At 41.2% G+C, this 22,277-nt stretch overlaps 1 protein-coding gene across 3 annotated transcripts in view; it reads right to left on the bottom strand.

The window, feature by feature from the left end:
* LOC146652344 (pleckstrin homology domain-containing family G member 1) overlaps nucleotides 1-22,277 on the bottom strand; it is a 60,274-nt gene that overhangs the window by 4,676 nt on the left and 33,321 nt on the right. For all 3 annotated transcript variants that reach the window (XM_085381886.1, XM_085381888.1, XM_085381887.1), the window contains exons 2-15: nucleotides 17,784-18,349; nucleotides 13,348-13,448; nucleotides 11,113-11,182; nucleotides 6,171-6,217; nucleotides 3,884-4,034; nucleotides 3,266-3,397; nucleotides 2,366-2,548; nucleotides 2,168-2,263; nucleotides 1,684-1,770; nucleotides 1,105-1,138; nucleotides 859-951; nucleotides 663-724; nucleotides 381-572; nucleotides 110-229 (exon numbers count right to left, since the gene is read on the bottom strand). In XM_085381886.1, the coding sequence (XP_085238012.1) occupies nucleotides 110-229; nucleotides 381-572; nucleotides 663-724; nucleotides 859-951; nucleotides 1,105-1,138; nucleotides 1,684-1,770; nucleotides 2,168-2,263; nucleotides 2,366-2,548; nucleotides 3,266-3,397; nucleotides 3,884-4,034; nucleotides 6,171-6,217; nucleotides 11,113-11,182; nucleotides 13,348-13,448; nucleotides 17,784-18,349 (1,934 nt within the window). The remainder of the gene's footprint in view (nucleotides 1-109; nucleotides 230-380; nucleotides 573-662; nucleotides 725-858; nucleotides 952-1,104; nucleotides 1,139-1,683; nucleotides 1,771-2,167; nucleotides 2,264-2,365; nucleotides 2,549-3,265; nucleotides 3,398-3,883; nucleotides 4,035-6,170; nucleotides 6,218-11,112; nucleotides 11,183-13,347; nucleotides 13,449-17,783; nucleotides 18,350-22,277) is intronic.

A 22,277-nucleotide genomic window follows, 5' to 3' on the forward strand; every position in this document is an offset into this window, starting at 1 on the left:
AAGGACAGCAGAGATCATTTGTATTGCACGTGACTGAAGCAGCTGAAAAATCTGAGATCCAGTACAATTTTATATTGCATCTCTCATTAGCTCCAAATTGATACTGTACCTGTAGGTCTGCTGAACTCATGTTGAAAGCTTTCCACTGTTCAATGCTATCAACAGAAGCCTGAGGGTTCAGCCTCTTTCTACTGCCTTTGCCAGGCACCCGCAGCCTCTTTCCGCCTCCCTGAATGCAGAATTTAGAGTATTACCAATATGTTTGAAAGACTGGATTAACATGGAAACAAACTGGGGGATTTTCATGTAACCCCGAATTTCACAGGGATATTTTTGGCAAATTTAAATATAGTGCACAATTATAGGTAGCCAAAACCCACCAGACCACTGTCATCCTCATCGTCAGCGTCCTGCTGATGTGACTCCTCCCCTTCCTCCCGGTCACTGTGGTCATAGTGATCGCCAGGATCTAAGGACTCCTGTGATTGGTTGATGAGGCTACGGCTGCGGCCAATTGTGCCCAGAGCCAGCTGGGACACTGGAGAAAGCAGTGTGGCACCTAGACTTGTTCGCTGCATGGAGAAGGAACACATTTTGGGTTAAGTAAAATTTGTTCACGAGTGTGTGTACACCGACTCCTGGTTTGTGTTTGCATGACTCACTTTTTCACCGTCTGCATTGGCTGCATTCTGCTTAGCATTCTTCAGTAATTTGGACAGAGGTTCTGGGAAGACAGAAAAATAAATATATGATAAATTTTAGATGTGTGTTCAATTCCTTTAATTTGTATTTATTTTACACACTAAGCTATGAAACATAATTTTTGCTCAACACAATATTGACTGAGACTTTTCTCACCTTTCCTGCGCCCTCTGCGAGGAGTGGGGCCTTCCTTGGTTTGAGGGGAATCCTTCTTTTCACCGTCGGGGGTATAGTGAAACCCGGGATGATCTGGGGAAAAAAATGTCAGTAGAGGAAAACAAATAAGTGATAAATGAATATTTAATTTTTTTTTTTATACCTGCAGCAAAAAGAACATTAGACTAAAATATACCAAAGGTACAATTTTAATAAATGATCACTAATTTAGAAATTGGTACTTACGTGTCGCATCCATTTCCAAAATAGCTTGTTTGGCCTGGAATTCGGAAACAACAACAAAAAAAATTAGGATGAAGTCTTGACACTAGGTGGCACCATATTACTGTATTCACGTTACAGTTCAAGTTGAAACTTATCAAAGGAGCCTCTTCATGGACACTCTTTACTTTCTCTGAAAAGTCTTAGTTTTTGCTGCACGTGTCAAAAGCCAGATGAAGAGATAGTAAAGTTTATGTTCAAAGTGCTTTTCACAGATGTGTAGCCACAAAGTGCTTCATAAATATACTTTACTTACAACTTAAAATTAAATACAAAAATTTAGGAATAACCCCAATAAAACATTACAAAAAAAGCCAAAACAGAATAACATAGAATAAAAAAAGAATTCATTAAAAACTGATGATGAATGCTGATAGGAAGACGCTAGAAAGTGTAAAAGCAGGATAGGTGGATAAGGGAATATGAGAAAGTAAGAGAGATGGAGTGAGTAGGAGGGAGTGATATTTTCAGCACATCCCGCTCAGAGCAGTTACAAAATCTTTGAATAAAGATGGGGCCTGTCAGGAGATAAGCTCCTCTTACCTTGGCAGGGATTTTGGCAGGATGGTTTTCAAGTATGAGTCTCTTGAGGTGTAAGATCCACATGCGTTTGTCTTGCTGGGATTTAGCCTGCGGGCAGATAGCACAACATCACAGAAGAGATAATCTCATACATGTATTTTAAATACAGTTCAAAAGGTTTGGGTTAAATCCTTAAGAACTGGAGAGCAGCTTTGTTGCATAACACATATTAGCTTTCTTTTTCAGCGCTCGTCGAAAAACAGTTATTAGGAAACAACAATGGCTACCGTTAGCCTTTAAACAGTCTACGTGTCTGAACAGCTCCGTGACGTGAGCCTGGACTAAATACAAAACAATAAGACAGCTGCAAATCACGAAGCGACAACCATCACAACTTCTGACTTGCACGATGTCGCTCGTAGCTACATTTTCAAACGTGTAATTAAATTCAAAGGGTGTTTGGTGTCTGGTTTGACATGTCTTCTCTTATGTAATGTTGCTATACCTGAACTGTATGTTGTAGTTTGGGGTTCTTGTAGTGAAACACACTGAAACTCAGTGGTTCTTTAGGGATGACTTCCACCAGCATCAGATTACAGCACTACAAGAGACAGGCAGGAAGTAGTGTTACAATACGGAGCACAAGCATTGAAATCCTTAGCATTTCTTCAGGGCATGAAGTTCTCCAAGCTGCGTCACTGACCAGGATGTGAGCCTTGTACGTGTAGGTTTCTTCTCGTTTCTTAGTTATTAATAGAAGTTTGTCAAAGAGGAAGAGTGTTCGTTCATTTTTGGCACGCTGCAGACGAAATGTTCCTTCAAGGACCAGCTCTCCGTAGCCAATCAGATCAGGGCCCTTCCAGTTGGTAAGAAGGCTCTGGATTTCCTGCAGCAATCACAGGGTTACAGAGTAACGAGAGTTAAACATGGTAACAGCAAGAAGGGGGACACACAATCATGCCCTTGTGACGAAATTGAGGAAAAAAACAAAGAAAAAACTAAGCATATTTGTGTTGCCAAACTGGAGCACAAAAAATAAATACGATGAGACAACTCAACTTATCAAAAAAAAACAAGAAATACAGACGAAAACAGAGTGTTAAATGACCTGAACAAGGTTACTGGGTGGAAGGACAAACACACTGAAGCCTAAATAAATGTTTAGAAAATTAAAAAAGGGAAGAAAATTACAAAACAAGCATAAACTGACCATTTTTATGAAGCAAATACTTCCTTCAGACTCTTACGGAAATTGTTCCCCCACATTCCTGCATTCATCAGACCATTCTGTCCCCCGAGCAGATAAAAGAAACAAGCTTCCCTTTTATGTGTCCTCCTTATGCAAGGCCATCATTAGCCCAGTGGAAAATGCACTGACTTGTGTAAGATGCGGGGAGCATCGGGGCCTTGGCCGATTCAAACCTGGAGTTCACATAACTGTTGCGCAGAACGCTAAAACAATTTGTTCCTTGAAAGGTTTTCAAAGTATTGTAGCTGTTTACTTGTGGAACGCACGCAGGAGACGCCATCACACGTCATCCATGTAATGATTTATGGAAAGGTTCAGTCGCAATTTTAATGTATGTGAGAGAGCTCGCTGTACCTGCAACCTCACAGCGTGCTCGTGCTTCCTCTTCATGTCATTGATGTGCCACGCCACTCTCTGCATGGTGTCTATGGCTTCCTGTACGACCTCATAGGTCTCTGTGTCCTTCTCCATGTGGTTGGCTATCTCCTGCACAGGTGGCACAAATAAATAAATTAAAAAAAAAAAAATAATAATAATAATATATATATATATATTTTTTTTAAATGCTGCCAATTGGAATTGGCACACAATGAAAGCAAAACATTCATGAGCATGTTCATACTACTATGTTTTGTTTTGTGTTCATAACAACAATGCATGCAGTGTAATGCAACCACACAGACACACAGGAACATGCATACTGAGCACCATATGTCTAAACATTTGGCTTCTCCATCAGAGGTGGGCTGGAATCTCAGCTCAGTTACTTAACCGTAGACTTGCATTCGCACTGGAATAGGTTAAAATAATAATAATAATTATGGCTGCTCTCACATTTTTGTGGGTAAAGACTAACTGTTTGGATGACATTATGTGTGTGTGTGTGTGTGTGTGTGTGTGTGTGTGTGTGTGTGTGTGTGTGTGTGTGTGTGTGCGCGCGCGCGCGCTCTGGGCTAGACAAAAAAGACGTACATGCAATAGTAGATGGTACTTGAGGATTCTCTGCACTGGCTTGAGCAGGTAGGAGCCCAGGGGCAAGGAGTGCCTCAGAGATTCTTGGCGCTCGCGGAAAAACTTGGCCAACGCCTTGTTTCTCATGCATTCTGTGAGCACAGCAACAGACCTGTGGAGACAAAAAGCAGCAAATAAGATGAGAATTGCAGGAAACTGTAATTTGACAGCGATGACGAGTGAGAGCTGTCAAGTAAAACTGAAGGAGGCGGAAAAAAAAAAAATTATATATCACCCAAACACAAAGGGATTATTAACCAAGAGTGAGAGACATAACAGGGATCGGTATGTGCCCTGATAAAAACATTTAAGGAGGACTGAGAGATTCTCTTTCAGTTTTTCGCTTGAACAACGTGGTTAAATTAATATTATGCTAATTCTGAATAACACAGTGAGGTATGTAAATTAATACACAATATGATATCTGAGCTGTTATGTGTACTTTTTCCATGAGGTTTATTATTCTTGAAGCTCTGGCAGCCATACACTGTGTGCACGTACATTTGCAAATGCATACAAAAATAAGCCAAATTTGTGTCCCGCTATCATGCTACAGTCATTGGGCATTTTATTAGGTACACTTGTTCAACTGCTCATTAACACCATCTAATCAGTCAATGACAAGGCAGCAACTTAATGCATTTAGGCAAGTAGACATGGTCAAGATAGCCTGCTGATCTTCAAATCGAGCATCAGAATGAGGATTTTGAACATGGCATAGTTGTTTGGATTGAGCTGAGTATTTCAGCAATACCAGATCTACTGATCAACCATCTCTAGGCTTTACAGGCAACAGTCAGAACAAAAGAGAAAATACAAAGTGAGTGGCAGTTTTTGGAGTGGAAAGACTGCTTCAAGGCGATTACCACTCCCTACAGCCATGGCATGCAGAAGAGCATCTCTGAATGCACAACGTTGAAGCAGATGAGCCAAATCAGCAGAAGGCCACGCTGGCTGCCACTTGTTTAAGATAAGAACAGAAACCCGAGCCTACAACTCGCACAGCCTTGCCAAAACTGTTCAACAGAAGATTGGAAAAATGCTGCCTGGTCTGCTGAGTCTTTTATTCAAAAATAGGGCCAGAATCTCAAATATCAGTTTCTATTTGCGTATTTGATGCTTTTATTGTTAGCTTGGCCTGTATCAACTAATTTTTGCAACATATTGTACCACTCTACAGCCTCGTAAAACCACATTTACTGCTCGGTGGAGCTCATTTGCTGTCTGACCTACTGAAGAATAAAGAACTTTTTCACTACCCAATGGAGGCTGTATGTGTTTGAGTTTATGTGTACACACACGCACAGTGGAAAAAGACAGAGGAAGACAGTTGTGAACTTGTCTCTTTCTTCTGTGTCTTGTGTAAGTGTGTGTGCACTCATGTGCATGTCTGCATGTCTAAATTCCAGCGCAGCTCCACACAGGCCTCACATTGTTCTGGAGGAAACCTGACCTCTGAGCTCAGTATGACCATGATACATCTACAGCTCGTGTGTGTGTGTGTCTGTGCATATGTAAGTGTCTCCCAGTCTGTGTATTATTCTGTGTGTGTCGTGTGTGACCTTGATAGGGGTCACCAGCTGTGGTGTGGATGTAGGAGAAAGTCTATCTTAAACAGCTGACAACAGACCCCCCCCCCCCACACACACACACACAGAACATTCAATTAGTCATCATTAGATTGTATGCATTTCCTCCTTCTTATGCCTTTTTATCAGTGTTTTAAAGGTGCTCTGTGTCATGGCAGGAAGAACTGCATCATATTTCAGTTCATTTAATTACACACAATATAGAAATTGACACAAAAAGCCCCGTACATTGTAACACACAGGTGCACCATGGAACTGAGGCACTCAGACAAAGCAGGATAAAACATTAACAGCATTAGCTATGATAAGGTGACAACTTTAATACCCTGTCTGTCAGTATGTGGGCTGTAACTCTGTCAATAGGACACCAATAAAGGAAAAGAAGAAAAAACTGAAAGAAGAAGGGAGGGATTTAGAGAGACCTTGAGGCACAACTGACAGTAGACACTCTGACTCCTGCTGAGGAGGCTTCTATAGAGAGTGTCAGCTCATCAGAAAGGGGGGATAAGGTAATGCATTGAACAACATACACAATAGAGCTATGTGAGATGCTGGGAAGATGGCATGTGAAGGTGAGATCAGGATGACTTAACAATTCTACAGTGGGCCCCATTAGTGAATAAGCATGGTTGGTCACACACAGGGCGTAGCTTTCTCACCGTGGGTAGTTGGTGCAGTACTGGGTATAAATGTGGAACTCCTGACTCTGTAAAACACAACAACAAAAAGAGCAAATGAGTCGATGCAGCTTTGTAACATGAAACGAGACAGACTGAGGAGTGTAGAGGAGAAACGTGTCAGACGGTATGATGTCATGTCACACTTGTTGGCACTGTATCTTAGTGGATGCATGAAGGTGCATAGCAAAGCGAAAGCACAAACCTGTACTTTGAGTTAAATGCTGGTGTTGATAATGGTAAGAAGCCAACAATAAAAATGCTAACACAGAGCAACTTAGCAGGTGTAAAGTCCACCATGTCATCAACAGCCGATGGGAAAGTATATAATTTTAGAGGTATTAACCAAAGCTGACCTGATGATTATACCAGATGAAAGGGGAGGGGAATTAATGCCCGGATTTTATGGCACTGGCAACTGCATAGTTGTTGAGATAGTGTGGAGTTTGCTTTGACTGTTTTTTTTTGACACTTTATTATGTGGTAGCGAAATATCTTGTAAGTCTGTGAGGAGAACAATCACACCTCTGAGCATTTGGTCTGGATTTGTGCAATTTACTAATAATATCATGTCTGTCTGCCCAATTTTAGGTCTTTGAAAAAAGAATTAGCTGGCTCACAACAGTCACACGAGGTCGGCATTTGTTTTTGTCAGTGTTGCACAACTCCTTGGTGCTATTATAGTTTTATTTGCAGACTGTGCTGCTCTGTTTTCTCAGAGCAATAATTTCTCTGTGAAAATACAGATTTTAAAGCAAGATAGTGATTAAAACAAAAATCTTGTTTATGCAGGGCAGAAAGTCAAAAAGCAAAGCTTGTTGAGGAAGACAAGGAAGATGGCTCTAATGGGTTTTCATATCATGCAGATTGATATGATTTGAAAACACACGACGCAAGAGCGAATACATTCAAATTAAACCCAGCAGCACTACTAGCCAAATTATTAGCAGTAACTTAAAGTATGTGCGGCTGTGATTAAATGGGCTCAGACAGGAAAGCTGTGGTACTGCATAATCCCTTACAGGTCAATATGTATCCACATGCTTTTTCGCCTGTTTAATCAGTGGTTATAATACATCTGCAGTGGATTGTGTCCACTTTGATGAATTGGGTTATTTCATGTTTACTTAAAGCCCACAGACAAGGCTTCCACTCTTCCTTCGTTCACTGATCCTAATTGAACCTCATCCCTGTAGCTTATGATTAGCTTCCATCCTGGCCTTTAATTCTCTGTTTATCCCAACAGCCCTGAGCACTCAGATTAAATATCCCCTCGTACCTTACCCACCTCCCTTTTAACTGAGACTTTTCCCACCTCGCATACCTCCCTGAACATCAAAGACATCAAAGACAGCATGAGTTATCAAAGCTAGTCTAAACCTCTTTGCTCTCATCCTCCCATCATCCCTGCCTGCTCCCGACGATTATTTCTACAACACATTTTGATATCTTCTCTTCACCAATCTCTTATGGATATTCTCTTCTCCTCGATCCCTCCTTTCTCCCTGCAAGCGCTTCCTCTTCATCGCTCCCCTTTATCATATTCTCTTGGAGGCCTTGTGATAAACTCGTTTCTCTTGCGTAACGTGAGAATGTAACTGAACTCCATTTGTGTCCGTAATCACTAGTAGGGTGCAGGATGTGTACAGCTTTCAGGAAGTGTTAGCATAAACATGCAGAAGAAGTTTGCTCTGCATGTGTGTGAAAGAGTGCACATTATGAACCAGGACAATGTGATCGCTGGATTCTTAATAAACTTCGAGCACGTACCCACTTTGGATGTGTGCGTGTTTTGATTTGAACTAAATACGACGTCCAATCAGCTGGAAGCAAAGAGTCAATCTACCTCATGCACACAGTATATCCCACCAAAATATACTGAACAGAAGAACACGTACATAAAGACACAGACATCCTCCCATGATTTGTTAGCCCGAGGTGCTTCGTGGGAACCTTTCTTAATTGAAGAGCAGAGCTCTTCTCCACGTCTCCAGCAGTCTGCCGCCACAGACCAGGCCTAAACACAACCAGATGTGCCACCATCGATTTCTGATGACACAAACCAACACACTCCTAATACACACTCCTAATATCCTCCTGCACTGTGAACACAAGACCACAAAGTGCATAACGTCTGCTATATAATATAAATTTTAGAGCGCACGCATGAGCGCAGACATGCCAAAAAACACCCGTCCGTGCACACTCTTTGAACCTAACCAGGAAACCAGAAGGCCTTGAAATAACTCATGCCTATAATACACTATCCTTTAAAATACATATAAGCTATCTTAAAATCATATACTCATCATGTCAAAATATCCAAAAGTTATTAACTTTAAGCTGCTTCACATCACGAAAAATAAACACACCTCTCTGAGAGATCAAGATTCAAATTACACAGAAAAGACTTGTACTTATTTGAACTGCGGCCACTAATCGGTATGCAGGGAGACAGAAAAAGTTTAAGTTTGATAGATGGCTACGCGCCCACTCATCACTTTAATAGCAAGGTAATAAAGCTGCAGGTTTTATTGTTACGAGACCGGACTGGTCACAGTGAGTCATCAGGTATGCGCTGAACTCAGAGGATCATTAGGACCAAAAAAAATTCAGCGTAATTGTTCTCTCTTTGCTTCAGTCAGCATGTAGCAACCCATAAAATGCTTTAAAGGCTTACTCAACACATAGCACAGCGAAGGTTTAGTCAAACAGAAAAGAACATGAGGATAGATAGCCAATTATCCAGAAGGGAGAGACGGAGATTTACAGCTAGATCTGTCTCCTCTTCAAACATTGTGCTTGCATGTGATCCTTGGCTGCTGAGACTAGAAAGGTATTAGCAGTGTTTGTGTGCGTCTCCGAGTGTGTGCATTTCACTGTAGATAGCGAAAGAGAGGTTTAGGAGTTTTCCAGGGTTTTTGAAACCTTGACTAACCTTTTTTTTTTTAGCAATAAAGTGGAATTTGAGCTACAACCCGTTTACCAGAAGCCTGTGATATCATTAAGGACACATGCACAAACACAGAGCTCTAACTGTGGCTTCTTAATGTTAGAGTAGTGGGTTGGTCAGTGGAGACTAAACATTTCCAGGTGCTGGTCCAACTCTTGACCACCCCCCTATACAACTGTATTAAAGCTACTTGATGACAAATCTACACTAAACTAAATCCTTTAAAAACAAACACACACTGAAATCCAGACATTAATAAATATCGGTAACAAGCGTTTTGAGCCACTCTCAATACAAATATCACTAAACAGAAGAGCCTAATGTGAGACTGTTAGCGCCCGGGTTTAACTCTAACATCAGGTGTGCAAGTTCATTGCTAGTTTTAGTCCCTTCAAGGTGAAAATATAGTGCTTTCAACCTTTAAGGCTTAGTAACAGGGTGTGAAACTATAACGCACATACACATTTTAAGAGAAACCAGTTGAATCAATCAACCAGTTAGATATGAGCTGGAAATTTCTGGCGTTTTGTGAGAAGAAGAGGAAGCTTTACATATTGCCGTACAACTATAATTAAACCGTGTTCAGAAATGCTGACAGCAAGACGGGGCAGGAACCTGCTACCACTTCCAGTAAAAACAGAATATTTTAAATGGTTTTAATGGGTATCTGCGAGTCTTACAAGAGCAGTACGTCAGCAGTACGGATGTGTTTTCAGAAGCCCGAGGCTTGCTCTCAAGCTGGCTGTCTCCCAATTTATCCACTGCACAAACAACCAATAAATATCGCACGATTTTTTGCACATTGCAAGCGGTACAATCGTCTGACACCAAGACATCAACAAAAAGCTTCTTTTCCCTACATGAATGCCATTTTATTTTGAGACCTCTTTTTGCTAACTGTAAGATTAATCAGCTGGTTTCAAGATGTCATGAGGCTGGTTTGTTTATAGCTCTCAGTTAATTATGCAGCCATAAAACCAGCTTGTCTCAACAACAGTTGCTGCATTTAGAGAGTCTGTGACACTAACTGTGACTTTTTTTGTGTGTACATGGTCAGACAGTTGCTCTGCGGTTTTGGGTGTAATTGCAGAAGGAAAGGGAGGGAACGCAAAGTGTTTTACACAAAGTGCTGGTATGCAGCACTTTATAATGGGACATAATCGTGCCACCAGTTTGTAGGGCACCGAGAGACAGAGCAGGAGCTGAATCATACAGAAAAGAGGACCTCTGACACCGTGAGCAGAGTCTGAGTCCATTTTCCTTGATGAAAACTACAATTATCCCTCTTAAGCAAAAAGGTGATTAGGTGCTGTCATTCCTCCCCGCCCTGCTGTTCCTTTTAAAACTGACATTCGCACCGGCACAATAATGCTTCTTACCTCAATGCACTTTCTAGGAAGTTCATTTTAGCAATGTCATCACCTGATTTGAGGAAGGTATTGATAATTTCACATTTCTAGTTTCTCATTTTCTGTCTCGTTGATGTTGTTCTGTGTGCGTGTGCATGTGTCCAAAGCAGCTGTATGGACAGGTTTCAACAAGCAGAGGAAGAGAGCCCATGCAAGCAAAGAAACAGACAGTACAGGGTAGTACTTAGGACCTTTACTTAAACCTATAAAACTAAGCAAAAGTACTCCACTGCAAGTAAAAGTTCATTCAAAAGCTTTAGTTTTTCCACAATATTCTCAATGGCTATATAAATGAAAGCATCTGAGATATTCAGAGGACAACTTCTAAAGATCTGAATTGTGACATTGTTTCTTTGTATAAGCCTAAAAAGCATTAAACTATTACAATATGTTGCATTTGCTGGAAACTAGCAAGTAAGTATAGCTGTTAAATAAATACAGTGGGGGGTAAAAAGCAAAATATAAAGTATTATAAAATGTATGTACTCAAGTACCTGAAAGTACAGCACTTGACTAAATGTATTCAGTTACTTCCAGTACTGTGAACAGTGAAACTGATTACCTTGGATACAAAGCACTCTGCGATGGCCACGGGGTCTGCGTTGCACTTCTCAAGATCATGAAGAAGATCCCTAAAGCAAAAAAGTTCACAGCAGTTAACACTGTATTCCCGGGATTTACATTTTATACCTTCTTTTGTTTCTTCCTTGAATACACACACATATAAATGACTCTCCCGTGGTTCATTGTTCCAACAGTTGTGCTGAATTTCACGAGTAAAATCTCGGTGTTCAAAATGAGGTGATAGGCCACTGAACAAATTCAGAACTTCCATGAATTCAAACAGGGAGCAGCTCCTGTTGTGCAGCTGTAAATTCAGTGTAGGGACAAAAAGAACGAAAGAAACAGCCACTCCTGAAGTTATTGTTTCATGGCTAAAGCATGAGGTCATTGTGACCTCTTTTAACTGCTTTTATGTTTCCGTTTACTGGCCAGTTTGACTGTGTGGGGCAGCTGAGAAATGAATAGGTGGGAGTGAATGTTTGTGTCTCCAGACCACCATGACTGATGCTGGACCTGCCATCTCATCTGAATACAAAACTCACACACTGAAACACACAGTCTGGAGCGGTACTAGAGGTGACAAGCATGCAGACTGGGACTGATTATACACACACACACACACACACACACACACACACACACACACACTAGAGGCCTGGCTGCTGCAACAATGCCTTTCATAGAACAACAACAGGTGGCACAGTCCATTTTCAGTGTTGGGGAGGCTGCTGGCACATTATGCTCACCATCCACTTTATTAGGTACACCTGTTCAGTTGGTCTTTAAGGCAAAGAGGTCATAAAAAGAGCCAATCACATGGCAGCAGCTTGGTTCATTTACATATGTGGACAAATGCAAATAGACAGTGGAAGATCGGAAAATTGTTGGATGGTAGGGTCAGAATATAATGTAATCCGCATGAAAGCCTGGATCCATCCCGTCTTGTATCAACAATTCAGACGGACAGTGATGTAACAGTTTAGGGGGTCCCTTAAACCTATTTGACTTCTTGTTTTAAAACCACCACAGCCTACCTAAGTACTGCTGGTTTCATGACCATGACAATGAGTTCACTGTATACAGTCCACAGTCGCCACATCTCAGTGCAGTAGAGCACCTTTGCTCTATAAGATGTAGTGAAACGGGAGAGTCACATTATAGACGTGCAGCTGACAAATGTGCAACAGCTGCGTGACGACATCATGGACCAAAATTAAGGCAGTTCAGAAGGGGGTTCAACCAGGTACTAGCAAGGTGTACCCAATAAAGTGACTGGTGAGTGGAGAGACAAAGCCGTTTAGAGAAGCTTTGCGGCAAATCCAGGTTGATTTTAATGTCTAATGTCATTCTATCCCAACAGATACTGCAACATTTTGCAGCTGATGGATGATCTTACAGCTGAGTGAGAAGCTGGTTATCATTTTTAGACCACGATGATGCTTATGATATTTCATTAGCCCTTCGGAGAGGCACCAATTAAACGTAATTTTCCATTAAGACCATAGCGATGCCATAACAAAAAGAGTAGATTTAATAGAGATATTTTATAATATTCTCGATATTAGAATAACATCTGTGGCACAAACAGATCTGTAACTCAGAACTCAGTAACAGAGTGAAACTGAATTTCAGTCAGGCAACTCACATTTTAAATGGTTTATTGCAGTAGCAGCAAATAGTTAAAGTCACAAATCTATTGTGGATGTAAAATTGGAGTGTTGTGTATTTAACCCCTGAATATGCTGTCAAACATGTTCAGGAATAGTTGAAATTACACCAGCATATCCTGGGAATTATGAGAGACACAATTAATAAAGTAATATACACCTCTCATAAAAGTACAAACATGAAGCGAAAATTTAAATGAGCAGAGCTGCTAATGGATGCATTAAAATAACACAGACGGTTATACCTGTGAGGAAATAATATATTTTAATGTAATTTAAAATGATTTTTTTTTTTTGCAATATTTGGCTAATGAGTCATTTTAGTAAAGATTCCCGATGATATGAGAAGAAATTAGAGCCATTTAACCAAGACTGGGTGTTATGTGAAATAAGGAAACACAATAATTTAATATCCAAATTATTTAGCGACACATGATCTCCGTTTCTGATCTCCAAAAATTCAGAAACCAACAAATATAGGAAATCTGAGTGTCTTTGCTTTATGCCACACAGTCTTATTCATTATATTATATTTTCCTGATTATGTCTGTCGCTCTGTGTTGTACCTGTTAAAGTGGTAGATGTCCTGGATGTTGCCAAATAGTGACTTTTTGTCCTCAGAGCTCAAGGCCAGTCGAGACTGGTTACTTATGCACTCCAAGTAGTCCTGCAGAGAGAAAGAAGCAACAGTCTGTTAGGAGGTTGGCGTCTTGATTGGGACCAGCCTCGGCACACATACAGCAGCCCACCCACATAAACTCTTGCAGACACCGGAAGCTTTCAACCTCCCCTGGACGGCTGACTCTGGAAACAGAATCATACTGACAACATCCAGACACACTCAGACTCTCTGATCTTTATCTTTAGAGTGGATCTTATAAGTTATAGGTTTTGTTTCATCATTTTAAGAAGCCTTTCCAAAAAAATAAATAAATAAAAAGGGCTGTTGGGGAACAACTACACCTGCTAGGAAAACCAATATTAAATCCATGACTGAAACGAATCTGATTTGTTTTTAAATATCATTCTTAGGTTATCAAAAAATATGTTTAGGAAAGATTTTATGAACTATGTTACTTTTGCAGAATAAAGGCACACCGTTATGAGCCAATGAGTGATGGGTAAACTGGGGGTTCTTCATAATCAGTTTTTTTAATGCCATAATCCAAAAAACAAGAAAACAAAACAGAAAACTTACTTTTAAACGATTTAAACTGCAGTAATATAGTAAAAACACTTAACCCTGGTGTACTATGTTCAACTAAAAGCCAATTTCCTCTGTTGCTGATTCGTGTCAACACTTTGATAAGAGGATAAAGCAGGTCAACAGCTTGTAGCCCTGAAACTGTCTGGCTGTTGCTGGGAAGAACAGTTTTAGAACATTAAAAAAAAAAATAAAATGTCGCCTCAGGAAGCTTTAACTCTGTGGCGCTTATCACCGCCTCCATCAGTGACATTAGTGATGAGTGCTCATATGACTGCTATTAAACAACAGCACTGCCAGATATCCATCTGGCCTGAAGAAAGAAAGAGAAAGGTGAGCGGCGACCGGTAGCTGGGAGCAGCAGCATTGAATGGAGCTGTGTGTTTTGCACGGGGACTTTTCACTGCTTTTTATACATTTCAAAAGAACAGAACAAATAGATCAACTGATCTTGCCCGTTCTGCAGGCAACTAAAAACCAACACAACACTGCTGCAGTTACTGAGAAGTGCAGTGCAAATAAACACAAAAGATTTCATCTAGAAAAGCGACAGTTCAACCCCAAATCAAATTTATGCATTTTCCTTTTGACCTGCCCAGCTTTGGCAAGGTGTCTTCTTTTGTATACAGTGAAATGACATCTCCAAATTCGAGAAAAAATGTATTTGAAAAACACAAAATGAATCTAAAAGAGCCTCTTGCTTGTGACTGAGTTACAGGATTTAATCTTTAATGGTGCTCCATGTTTCCTTTGGCTGTTGGGCAAAAGACACGCATTTCTTTTTATTTATTTTCTTTGGTGCTTTGAGTAACAGTTTAATCCGTCTCCATTAAATCCAGGAGATGGCAGACATTTCTACAAACAACATCTCAAAGAAGGCCGCTAAAACAATATAGATTGAATTGAAGGGGAAAAATATATTAACTTGTTTTTGGGGTGAACTGTCCCTTCAAGCTACGAGCACATAGAAATAGAAAAAGTGCTTTTAAACCACATTACTGTCTGAAACTGGGAAAATCTTACAACACTGAGAAAAGCGCCAGGCTGCCTTCGACATGCACAAACACAACTCGCCATTTCAGTGCAGACAATACTTGTGTGTTTTTAAGAGACCAAAGACAGGGAGGGAGAGGTTGGTTTTGTTTTTTTAATGTTCTCTCCCGTTGGCCTAATTTGCAGTCGGTTGCTAAGAGTTTCTGTTCCAAGTATTGTTTTATGCATTTATTCATTATTAGTTTAACTAGCTCAAGTCTGAGCTGCAATCCATTAAACTGTGTTTGGTTAGGCAAAGGCATAGAAAAACAGAAACAACTGGAAAAAGTGATCTGAATGTAAAGAGTGTACAAGTTTTTGCAAGAGCTTTAGGGCAACGTTTTAGGGCAAGGATTTGAGATACAGAAAGAAATCGTGCTTAAAAGGGAAGGCGGTGATTATGTCTAAGGTCACATAAAGAGGTCATGTTAAGATTTTGTTGATGTTGGCAGTAATGTGTAAACTGATAGTTTATTAGCCACAGGGTCAAAGATCTGACCTGGCCTGACCCGCTCACTCATCACACTCAGCCAAAGCCTCTGCAGGCTCAACAACGGGAAGCGTTCACAGACACACACCTGAGGGTTCACTTCCTGCTAAGCATCAGGCTTCACATGTGCAAGCTTAATAACTTTATTGTGTTAACCATTAATCTCCTCAAGCACACACTCCTTTTCCACAATCACACGCAAAAAAAAAAAAACTAAAGTTGTCCTTCTGCCCTTCAGTGGGAAACCGTTTCTCCAGACACTGATGAGGGCAAACGACAGAAAAGGGATGTTCCCGGATCATTTCCGGATCGTGACATTGTTGGCTAATGAGGATTTAGGCTCATGCAAACAAACATCATATTCACCAATTTAACAACACTTAAGGAGCATTTAAAAAAAAAAAAAAAGAAAAAAAAAAAAAAAAAGAAGCCTGCAAAGTTGCAGAAAGATGAAACACAGTTGACCCCAGGGGAGTCTGGGTAAATATTTGTGTTAAGGCCGTCACACCCTCCTACAGCAGCATTGGATTATTGAAATGCAAGATGGCTAATGATGCAGGACAGTGCTGAATACTGATGAGCTGTTGCTGTGCTTGTGGTGGCTGCTAGCTGTGCTTTTCTCTTCACTGTAGGTTAACTGTGATGTTAAAAGCCCTTTTCACACATATACAATCAGTGCAATCCATCCCCGATGCACTCATTGAAACAGTCATTAAAAAAGTAAAGTAAGGCTGAATGCATGTGTCTTTTCCAAAGTGCTAGTGACAAATTAGCTTTCTTGAAATGCAAGTGTGGTTGAGTGCTGGGTGGTCTGATCCACTGATGGCAATCGGCGGGCTGCAGTAGTAGAAGCAGTAGAGGGTTATTAAGTGCAGCTTCTAAGCCCTGTTCAGTGTTTTCTTAACCTACTTAGGATACTGTTATCTTGGAGCTAAATCCCTTTTCCTATTTTCACCCTCTATCCCATTTCCTCACCTCTGATAGGAGGAGGAGGAGTCGGAGAGGGTGGAATATCAGGAGTGAAACACCAAAAACACATATCACAAAAAAAAAAAAAAAAAAAAAAAAATATGTGTGATGATGGATCCATTGTGCACTCCAAAGCCAAAATAACACAACCTAGACATACAAACACACGCACAGACACTTTGGCCTATGAATCGACAGCTCGCCAAGGGCGGACAATGTGGGAAAAAGTGGATGAAGATTTCAAGCCACCACTTTATAATAAAGCTGCAGGATACAACATGCACCACATACATTCAACACAGTGAATTTTTTAGTTTTACATAGAGCTGAATACACAAACCAAAAGGCAGGAGAGGCCAAAGAGAGCAACCTTTGATAAAAAGCTCTACACCCAATCCTTAACAAAGCCACTCAGATACTGACTACAGGCAAGGTGTATCCTTGCAGTTCAAAGCCAGCCAAACACACAGACACACACACAAACGAGTGCATTAGCTCGAGTGTGTGTGCATACAGTATGTGTGTGCCTCTGTGTGCAGCACAAAAGGCGCTGGTGTCATGTAACTCGCCCAAACACTGGCTGGTGACCTTATTGCATTAAAGTTTTCCAGAAGGCACCAAGCAGTATGCGTCACGTGCATTAAATATGTATTATCTGGCAATTTAAAGCCTTCCTGAAGAGATCAGGGTCAGGCAGTCACTGGACTGACATCCATTTAATGATTGCCTGTGTCAGGAGGCACTTCTTTCACTCAATTCCCTATTCTCTGCTTTGCTGTTATTCTCTCTCTACTCTCCTATCAAAAATAAGTCTAACAACGCCAAAAATACATCTTAAAAATGTGTTTTTTTAAGTAAAACTACATAAAATTTGTCCTTTATTTGGCTTTATTCATTTCAGGACCCCTGAGATCGCCTTTATAATCCATTAAGGTGGCTGGATCCCTTGGTTTGAGACCAGAGACATAAATTACCTCGCCACTTTGAGCAACAGTAAGCTTGAACATGTCTGAAAAGGGAGAAATCGGTAAAAACTATCTAATAATAATCATTTTATATATAATTGATATATATTTTAGTAAGACACACCAATAACTTGCCACCCCCCCCCCCCCCCAAAAAAAAATAGTTGTAGTCTTTCTAACTTTTTTCCACATCTCTCTCTTTGTTTGATGTTCTGCCAAATATGCTAATACTCTGAAGCTTTGAAGTTTCTGTGCATGTGCAGGATCCTTCTGTTTCCAATTTCCTTCACATGTCATGTTGTGTAGCCAAGTTATATATTATTTGGAATTCTAGTCCCTTACCTCTACAATGCTACGTAGGTCCTGTACGTAGGTTCTCTCTGTGTCCAGTATTTCCTGCACCACCCGGTCCACATATGTTCTTGGTCCCTGTTTCGCCCGCTCCCCTCCTTCTGGGCTCAGCTCAGGCTCTGAATTTTCAGTTGGAGTCTGTCCACTGCTGTATCTTCCTTGCCCTGTCCCTGTGTCCGTTGCTCCATCATTTCTGTCATCTTCCTCTCTGCATTCCAGTTGCCTCGCAGGGACCAGCTCCAACCGAATCGCCCCAGAGTCCCGGTCTGCGGTCATGGGGTTACAGTGCGGGGCAGCGACAAGAGTTGTGCGGCTGCCCAACGAGCAGTGACTGTCCCTGGAGGAGGCAGAGGAGGATGTGGAGCTGTAGCTGATGGGCCTTTCGGCGCTGTCGGGAGAGGAGTCCATGCTGAGGGCGGAGCAGTAGCGAGAAGAAGCGTGGCGGAAGGCTGGGTTGCGGAGGCAGCGAGCTGGGATGTCAACGGAGCTCAGGACTGACCCGGTGTCCGGGACCTCAGGAACAGGAGGCAATGCATCAGGTAGGTAGCTGTAATCGTCTGGAAGGAAAATCAAGCAAAGGAAGAGATTCTCATTAATTCACCAGTGCTAAGATTACATTCATATTGCTCTGTGTTCATGTCCTAGATATTGGCTTTGCCATAATACTACTACTACTACTACTACTACTACTACTAATAATAATAATAATGATGATGATGCCCCCAAAAGAAAAAGAAAAAAAAGAGTGAAATACAACAAGGACAACAACAGTAGATCGTACACACACTCACACACTTCCTCATTTATTACAATCAAGCCCCTGACTTGGAAGACTGCTGAGGGCTCCATGGAGTCTGGTTAGAAAAAAATACTGAAAATGCCATGGTTTAAGTTTTATGGCATTGCATTGTCAGTGAGTTGGCCAAAGATTGTGGTGCAAATGGGTTGAATGCCTGATCGAAATTACATTTTGGGTGACTTTCTATTTACCCTGGACAGAAGAGAACCAGAGATGTAAAAGCTAGACATACATTACATAAACCACTGTACTTTGTCTTGGTGTTTAATAATACAGTTCAAAACTGCACGTCCTCATTTGTGTATCATCATCCGTCTTAAGTAATCTATGGTAACACAGCCACAGCATTGAACAGGTCGTACAACATGCCCCAGCATAAGTCACACAAAATAATCAGATTTTATTTTCATAAACCAAGATAGCACACTCTGTGGTCTTCACTTCTTTCCAGCATACAACGTCCTCTTTTCGGACAAAGATTTTAAAAGAAGAATCTCAATCGGAAACTTTAAGCCGCAAGGATGGACATAATAGACACTATACAGAAGAAGTTCAAAAAAACTGTCTAAATTAATATTCATGGGGAAAAAAAACTCAATCGCTGACCTACACTAAAATTCTGATTATATTCACTCAGTTGAAAGGCTGTGCTGCCCTCTTTAAACACTTAACACTACGACTTTTATACTCTTCACAGTCTCCGTTTAGCATCCCGATTCCTTACATTCCTACTGACCACGGGCCAACTGACCACCCATCACCAACCTTCACAGATTTGCCCCCACTTGTATCCAAAGAAATGCTTTGACTCACAAGGAGCTGACAGTAATTCCAATTCCAGATGAGAAAACATACACAACCACAGGAAACACAACCCTTTGAATTCTTATTTATTTGCATAGACGAGGATTTTATGTTTGTGTGAGTAGACATTTTTGCAAGAATACAAAAAGATTACCAGTGTAATGCTGAAAGCACGCCACTTACAGTTATGAATGAAACCCCTATTTCCAAGGCAGACAAGTTTGTGTGTTTGCGTGTACCTACAGGAGTCTACTTGGCATCCAGCACATGCCAAACTGGCTCAAGACCTTGTGTTTGCGTTAAAGATATGATTACCAGCTCCCAAGGCCCCACAGTCAGGGCAGCTGAAGTGAAACCACAAATGCAGCGTATCAGACAGAAGCCTTCCAAGTTTCCAAGGTCTTGCTTCACAGAAAGGCTTTGATGGCAACAACCGAGAACAAATGTGATGAAGCAAAGGGAAGAACAACGTGCAAGAGCCTTATAACAGCTCTGTGGGGGTTTGACACCATCAAAGCTAGAAGCACCAGTGAACCGGCAGCTGCCATGTTGTGGCAACAATGATATCCAGCGCCGTTCAGGACAGCGTAGCTCGCTTGCTGCCAGTAGCACCTACTCACCCTAAGCCCATCTCACTTCAAAGGCTCAGAGATCACAGGTTCAGGTTCAAAAACATGAAACGTGAACCTGAGAACAAGCTCAAAGAATCCTGGTAAAAACCCGCTCTCTCACCTTTCACACAGGTACCTCGGACGCTTTTAGTTACAGCGACAGCTTTTTTTTCCCCCTTTGGTGGCTGCACACTAGTCAGACTGGTCCCGTGATAAGAAGATCACACTGGAGCAGCTTTTATAACATCAATACTGAACCTGTATGTAACTTTACTGGATCAAGGTTCAGATTTTTTGGACACATTTTCCATTTGCAAGATAAATGTCTGTACGCACTTCTGAAAGCCATCCAGTTCTGTGGGGACTTTTAGCTCTAAAATTTAGAGCTAAAAGTCAGTTTCATTTAGCAAGAATTAGATAACACACACTCTGCAAGAAATACATTGGGCATGGATGGAAATAAAAGAGATAGCCTAGCTATGAGCCGCTTCAAAATATATCATCCGTCATCTCTTTATAATGATCTCTAATTGGGAGCAAATTAATGTTTCTGCCTTTCAGATTTTCAAACACACATCAAATGGGAAGTGTGATCATCTGTCACCGAAAGTTTCAGACGTCCAACATTGTGTACAGACCTTACCCCCCATACAGGTCTGAAGGAATCTTTCAGTTCCTTGAAAGGAAAAAAAAAAAAATTCCTGGGACTGAAAGTTCGTCAGAATTTACCTGGAAATGCAACTGAATAAGCACATTTGCTTACAGAGTCCTGTGAAGCTGTAGGGACTGCAAGGTCTGCTGATAATGTCTCATAATGCTTGCGACACACCTTTCCCGTGACACGTTTATCTGATCCTTTATTAACAGATACAAACAAGAGCTTTAAGTCAGAAAAATCACTTAAGCCGTGCGATATTATCAGCCATATGTTTCCTCACGCTGTCAAGCCAGTTTTCTAAATCCACCTCTCAAAAAAACCCAACAATGAGATCTAATGAGCTCCATCATATCTTTCTCTACTTTTAATTTTGCTCCGCTAGTGTGCCAAGAAAAACAGGAAGGATCTGGAGCGCCCAAAAACTGAAGGAGCATGAAACTGCACTTCCCTCAGACAAGTTTGGAACCGATTCCCTGTGCATGTGTGTCCATCCAAATTTCTGCAGTGCCAAACCTGACTCCCCCCCCCCCCTAACGAAAACATCAGATAGTAGAAAAAGAATTTGCTGGGCAAAAACAATTCACAGAAAAACCAAAGGGCCTTGGCTTTTTTATAAACAGCGCCCTGCTTTCAAGTTACCATACACAATGGCCAAAGGGTTGTATAACACATCTCGCCATTAATAGGTAACAGACAGTTTTCTTTGCACTTTGACAAATCTGTGATACATCGTTTCTTATCACAGCTGCTAATGTATGTGTATCTATAATGTGTGTGCATGTTTCACACAAAATGCATTAGGTTTATCACTCCAAAGATAAGACTAACTAAGCTCATAACTTAATGGTCCTTACACCAGCCATTGCAGCTAGATATGGTCAGGCAGTGTGCGCACACGTGCAACCTACACCCATACACACAGACGCATGCTCATGCGCGAACATACAAAGAGAGCAAATACAGAGAAGCCAAGCTTGGAGTGAAACCCAAACATCACAGAGAAGATTGCCCCATCGTGTGTTTGCCCAACCCCTCCTTACCACCTCCCAGCTTCATGTTTGGGGCACACCCTGTCCGTTTCCTGGGTGAAATGGCTCACACACACACACACACACACACACACACACACACACACACACACCCCAATGATGGCCAGTCTTTAGTTACCTCCTGTCCAGATTATGTTCAACTTGATCCTTGTAAATGATCTCTAATTATGGTCCTAAGCATGCAGGTTGGGACTGTGTCTCCTCTGTGTGTGTGTCAAATGTCTGTGCATATGAGGATTAGGCTAGTGTGTGAGGGCCAAGTTTCCTGCCAGAGCAGAGGGAGAGAGAGTCCGTGAGTGCCGGAGCAACCTGGCTTCAATCTCTGGCTTTCATTTAAACTTTGTAAAGCACCCTGGCACAAGAAGCTGAGGGGTGCTTTACAATTCAGCTATTCTTAATATGTTGACCATCACACCCATCTGTAAGGCAGACAGCAACAACTAAAAGGAAGCAGACCGAAAACTGTGCAGACACAGTAAAAAGAAACAGTGGTAAAAAAACAATGAGTCGCATTTTGTGTTTTACTGTTTAAAGAATGCAATGGTGGTATTATAAAATGATTAA

This window comes from Rhamphochromis longiceps, linkage group LG15 (genome assembly GCF_057381845.1).
Source record: "Rhamphochromis longiceps isolate RC_006_pf linkage group LG15, R_longiceps_female_GT1.1, whole genome shotgun sequence".
NCBI classification, from domain to species: Eukaryota; Metazoa; Chordata; class Actinopteri; order Cichliformes; family Cichlidae; genus Rhamphochromis; species Rhamphochromis longiceps.